At 45.2% G+C, this 6,513-nt stretch overlaps 1 protein-coding gene across 1 annotated transcript in view; it reads left to right on the top strand.

The window, feature by feature from the left end:
- Positions 1–5,989, top strand: part of LOC125046435 (synaptotagmin-7-like) — a 563,604-nt gene extending 557,615 nt beyond the window's left edge. Inside the window, exon 11 of the mRNA XM_047644211.1 lies at positions 1,000–5,989. Within this exon, the coding sequence (XP_047500167.1) occupies positions 1,000–1,100 (101 nt within the window). The 3' untranslated portion in view covers positions 1,101–5,989. The remainder of the gene's footprint in view (positions 1–999) is intronic.
- Positions 5,990–6,513: the final 524 nt, after the last annotated feature.

Below are 6,513 nucleotides of genomic sequence, written 5' to 3' on the forward strand. Positions count from 1 at the left end.
AGGGAAAGGAAGGGGGAGGGAGGGAGGGAAGGAGGGATGGGGGAGGAATGGGGGAGGGAAGGGAAAGGAATGGGGGAGGGAGGGAGGGAAGGAGGGATGGGGGAGGGAAGGAGGGATGGGGGAGGGATGGGGAGGAAGGGAAAGGAAGGGGGGAGGGGGGGAGGGAAGGAGGGATGGGGGGGGGAAGGGAAAGGAAGGGGGGAGGGAGGGAGGGAAGGAGGGGTAGGGGATGGGAGGGCAGAGGGAGGGAGGGTGGGAAGGAGGTATGGGGGATGGGAGGGCAGAGGGAGGGAGGAAGGAAAGGAAGGAGGGATGGGGGATGGGAGGGCAGAGGGAGGGAGAGAGGGAGGGAAGGAAGGATGGGGGATGGGAGGGCAGAGGGAGGGAGGGAGGGAGGGAAGGAGGGATGGGGAATGGAAAGGCAGAGGGAGGGAGGGAGGGAAGGAGGGATGGGGGATGGGAGGGCAGAGGGAGGGAGGGAGGGAGGGAGATGGAAAATGGGGGGAGGGAGGAAGGGAATGGGAGGAAAATTGGGGGGGGGAGTGAGGGAAGGATGGGGGATGGGATGGGGAGGAGGACAGGGAAGGGGAAGGGTTGGGAAGGAGGGGGAGTAGAGGGAATGGAAGGGAGAGAGAGAGAGTGAGTTAGGGAGGGGGGCGAAGGGAGAGGGATAAAGAGAGTTAGGGGGGATGACGGGAGAGGGAGAGAGGGGGAAATGGAAGATAGGGAGGAGGGAGGGAGATAGAAAGAGAAAGGGAAAAAGGAAGAATAGGGAGAGAGCAGAGAGGGAGAGAGAGAGAGAGAGAGAGAGAGAGAGAGAGAGAGAGAGAGAGAGAGAGAGAGAGAGAGAGAGAGAGAGAGAGAGAGAGAGAGAGAGAGAGAGAGAGAGAAAGAGAGAGAGAGACAGAGACATTCATATGGTGTGCGTGCGCCCGTCGTTAAGCTCCTTCCCAGCCCCCTTCGAGTAAACCGCAAGCGCTAACCCTTCATCTCCCGCAGGCAAGGCTGGCAGCGGCACTTCGGAGACCAAGCACTGGAGCGACATGATCACGAAGCCCCGGCAAAACGTCGTCCAGTGGCATCGCCTCAAGCCCGAGTGAAGCGCGTGCCCTCGTGCCCCATGCCCACCCTCCCCACCGCCCCTCCCTCCCCCCCAGCAGCGCAGGCCGACCGCCGCGGCTGGAGGGCGTCCCATTCGCTCAATCGAGGACACGCATCAAGTGACAGTTTTTAAGAAAAGATATATATGACGCAGATTGTGAGGTAGATTATTTTTTTTCCTTTATTTCATTATTTTTCCTTCAGTCTCCCCTCCCGTCAATGGGACGATGATGTTGTACATCAGGATACAAGGAACCGAGCGTATCTGATAGGCAACCACGAGCGATGACCCCCAAATGGTCATCTAGCCAGTGTTACTCCCAGTAGAATGTGAGTGCAGTGCTAGACTCTGCAACCTGCTAGACTAGGTAGGCCATAACACTGCTCATCGTCCCCACCGCACGCCCGACCCAGGCGACCGTCGCTGCCCCTGCCGCCCACGCCGCCGGACTGGTGACCTGACCTTGAGAAGCCCCGAGTTCTATGTATACATTTATACATACGAGTGTGTATGTGTATATGTGTGTGTGTATTCATGTACGCGCACACACACACACACACACACACACACACACACACACACACACACACACACACACACACACACACACACACACACACACACACACACACACACACACACACACACACACACATTCACACATACAGACTACCGAAAGACAACCAGTCCGGGGCGCACCAGTGCATGGACACCTAAAATTATTATAACTCATGAAAACCAAAACCAAAACTAAAAACCAAAACGGCTCCCATTGTCCCTGATGCCAAAAGCGCCCCCGGGCAGAGGGGCATCTGAGCGCTGGCGGGCGGTGTGCTGGCGACGACGATGAACAACCTCGAGGTAGAGCAGGGAGTGCACAGCGGGCCTGGAGTGCCGCCAGTCACACTTCTTTGGTTTCGTTTCGTTTATTAGTTTTCTTCTTTCTCTCTTTTTTTATACTTTCATTTTTGCTTTGATTTTTTTATTCGTCTTTGATTCATGATGTCAGTGCGTCTGCTGGACAGTTTACGGTTCAGTTTTCTCCTTTTTATATTAATCTATGTGGCATTTGATTTTGATTCTGGAAAGGAAAGCCATAAAGTATATTAATATATATCATTATCCACATATGCAATTCTGACAAAACAAAACGCTAAAGAAATAGCCAATAAACCTAAAAAAAAAACTGGCATTTCTCTAGCATAGGCTGTCCAAGTCACAAAATATTTTTTTCTCTCTTTCTTTTCTTAACCATTAAGCTATATTTTTGTCTTGTGGAACCTAAATTGAGTGCGGCATATCCACACATCTATGCATTTCCAAATTGTCGTAGCTAGCTGTGAGAGAATGGGTTAGGACTGTGTTTTTAGAAGGCCATTTCAACTTAAATGTTTTTTAAAAGAAGCCCAAATAGTGGGTCTATTTCATATTGTTTGATAGACGGTGGTAAAGTAGCTATCGTGAATTCTTTATGGAAACTGTTTGTAATGGTAATATATTTTGCTTTTTTGTTATGCGAAAATCATGTACAATACACAATTATCTTGCCGTGAGTATTGTTAGGGTCTCTTTGTAATATATTGTATATGTGGCTCAATACATAGGGATATATATATAAATATAAATGAATATATATATATATATGAAATATAGTTAGTAAAAAAACAAAATAAAAAAATAAAGCATAATATGTGAAGTGATGAACATTACTTGAACAATGATAGAGCTTCTCGTTATAAGGCGCGAATGGGATGAGAAGTGAACTAGCATTGTTCAGTCTACCACCACCTTCCCGTACAGTAGGTAGTGTAGGGCACAGCCTCGGCTTCAGTCCTGATCCCCGACATTTTTTTGCAAATAGGGGAGGTGGGCGGAAGGAAAGCCAATGAGAAATATATGATAAATTAAGAAAGAAAGCAAAGAGTAATAATTATTATCATTCCCTCTCCCCTTTTATCCACCTCCTGCACCAGTGCCAACGCGCTGATGGACGAGATTCTAAAATCATGCAGGTTGATTTTTTTTATGTTTTTTTGTGGTGTTCATTCCGATGGAAACAGGGAAGAAAATGAAGGCTTATTTTGCCATACTGATCTAATTATATTGGGAAAAAATATGGTCATATTTTATTGCTATTTAAAGATTTGTTTAACAAAATTCAACAGTTCGACGTACCTGTTATACATTGCCATATACATATATTTTGTACAATATAGCAGTTCTTATAATCATTCCTGTATAAGTCTTAATCTGACATGTACGATTAGATGTGTCGCTTCAATGACATATTTTGTAATATATATCAATCAATCAATTATTTATGAATCTTATACTTTTGAACTTGCTCTTGTGGCAATGTCACAATAAAAGTAAGAATATTCATCTATTGAAAATTGATATGCATGAAATCCAGAAGTTTGTTTGTTTGTTTAAGTGGCAATTGGAAATATGTATTTTACGAGGAAATAATCTTCTTTGTTAGAATGTAAAGATATAAGAAAACTAGCGTTGACATCTTTCCTTGTAAAGATGCCGCGGTCTACATAAAGGTGGTGACACTCTACCAACTCATGATTTATTTCGTACTATTTCATGTCTGTAAAAGTGTGGAAGTGAGTTCTGTTCCATACTTATTTTGCGAACGTGAGATCATATCATGATATTTATCTTCTGCATAAGGCATTTTTCTTAAATCCATTTAAAACTGTATGGAAAAGATAGACTTGTTTGACTGATGAATACATGAGCTGAATAAAACTTATTATATTTGGGATGCAATTCACTCATTCTGCATAAAACGGACGCCTCTTCAGCCACGCGTCGTTTCCAGTATGATGGCAAAGAAAAAAATACTCAGACTGAACAATTAACAAAAAACAGTTGATATTCAGTTGCCTTACACATGCAGAAGGCTGGCATCATTTTGAAAGCGCAGTCAAAGAATCAATATTCATGAATCCGATTTGGGACAGTTTCGAAACCTATAAAAAGACGTTTTTTCGAATCCTGTAAAAAAAAAAAAAAGGACATTGATTATTCGGGGGACACCATTAGGATATGATATTGTTTTACTTCCGGGATTATTGTGGATCAGGAAACACTTCGCAGGATTGCAATTAAGACAATAGTTGTGACGTCACATTGCCTGCAAGCTGTCAGACTATTTGCCGTTGCAAGTCAAACGGCCTCTCCAAGAACTGAGCCAAGTGTTGCCATTCTAGGTATGTCTCTCTCTCCTTTCTTTGCCACCACAACCTGCCTTTATGTAACCTACCATTCGCACAGGGCAGCTATTGACTTTTTTTTAAGGAGCTATTTTGCTGTTCATAAATGTTGTGTAAAGTAGGTATACTTCGCTAACAGCCAACGAACTTCCTCCACTCTTAAACATGTGATTTGGTTTTGGAAAAAAAGGATGAAAATATACAAGACCTTAACCAAACAACTGTTCTAATTTTCGTATCAATCTGTAATTGTTCCCTCTGGTGAATATTTTAAAGCACTCATTTAGGGTGTATCCAAAGAGCTGGTCTCCTGGAATATTGGTCGATGTGTGTACCGTTTCTCATAATCTATTTAATGTGCAGATTGTCCAACTGTTTTATGTACAGCCTTGACACTCTAGGCTTTGCAAAAGGGCTTTCAATTCGTGGGGCGCCAAAAGAGTTGGGCACTTTTGGAAGCAGTCTGGATTTCAATTCATTCTGCCTATTTTTGACATGAGGTTCTGGCATGAGAACTGTTACAAGAGGACCTGCGAATTCTAAGCGCCTTCGTCAGACTGGATGTACAAGGATGTACTTTGAGAGACATACAGTGTAATCTAATGTACATGTTGGCCACGTCAGTTGTAGCATGTTCGCCAGACTCCACACACTCACTGTTCTTCATAATCACCCATCGCTGCCATGCACAGCGTCGGCATGATACTTATGCTGCGTGCAAGCTGGGCAGGTAGCTCGTCTGCCATGCGCACTGTTGGCGTCTTGCATGATCGTTCCTTAGAAAGACTTGAGGATCTGAGTTGCTGTAACCTTGAACTCATGGCAGCCGTGGGACCTTAAGAAGAACGCATTGGAGGTCTCAGCCGAAGACAAGACAGGTCAAAATTAGGGTTGCGAGAGCGCATGAAGCACGCGTGCGCCCTGCGGGAGCGACGGAAGGCGGCCGGGGTCGGCGTGAACGCGAGATCCGCCCCGAAGGCAGCTCCTAGTCACCCCCAGACACTCCAGAGAGAGAAAAGGGGACACCTTTGTTCGCTGAGTCACCTCTTGGACGGTCACGCGCTGGAGACCAAGAATCACAGACTGTGTGAGGACGGCAGCCTTCTGTACCACACCAGAGACTACTTGTACCACATCTGGAGTCTATGTAGGTGTGGATACATCTCTTACGTTCCACTTTGTGATTTTAATGTAAGTTCATTGTTGAAGTTTTGAAAGCATCACTCAGTAAAGGGTGACAAAAATATTATGTATTTATAAACGGCCTTCCGACTTAATATAAAGGTCACCTTGGGATATTTTGTGGTACATAGATACCGTTGGTGGCCTGGGTGCCTCGAGGCAAACAGGGCCATATACTGTCGACCCAAATGCACGATTTTATACATTAATTTTGGATGTGCATGATGAAAAAAATATTTATGCAGGTCGCAGATTAAGGGTTCATATCGTTAAAGTGACTTTTTTGCATGATGATTATGGCTAAATATCTAAACAAATTATCGGCAAGTGTTGCTACGCCCGACACAATAATAGTGCCTGACTGCTAATCCTAAAAGACATTGGATACATGATTTATCACCTCACATATCCTGGTCGTTTGCCCAAGAAGCAAAACCAAAAAAAAAAAAAAAAAAAAAGAATAAATAAATAAATAAATAAAATGTGGTTTCGAATAAGATAAAATACAGCTCTTCGTGTGTCCCATAATCCCTATATCTCCTCTTTCCTCTTTGTGTGTGTTATCTCGGAAGATTAGATCTTTCCTTCACTTTCTCTCTCCTCCTCCTCCTCTACTTCTTCCCTCCCTTTCCCCTAATGTTCTCCCTCTTCCTCCTCTTCTCCCTCTTCCTCCCATTCCCCCTGTTCCTCCTCTTCTCCCTCATCCTCCTCTTCGCTGTCATCCTCCTCTTCCCCCTCTTCCTCCCCTTCCCCCTCCCCCCCAAAAACGACCAGCCATGACCACTCAACCTCCCGGCGACCTCTCCTGCCTTTACGTTACACACTTAAGGACTTTTAGAGAGGCTGGTCTTGCTGGGCCCTTTCCGTGCCTCCTCTTCCTCCTCCTCCCTCTCCTCCTCCTCATCCTCATCCTCATTCTTATCCTTATTTTCATCTTCGTCCTCCTCCTCATCCTCCCCCTTCCTCATCCTCCTCCCTCCCCCTCTTCCCCATCTTCATCCTCAT

This window comes from Penaeus chinensis, chromosome 39 (genome assembly GCF_019202785.1).
Source record: "Penaeus chinensis breed Huanghai No. 1 chromosome 39, ASM1920278v2, whole genome shotgun sequence".
Taxonomy (NCBI): domain Eukaryota; kingdom Metazoa; phylum Arthropoda; class Malacostraca; order Decapoda; family Penaeidae; genus Penaeus; species Penaeus chinensis.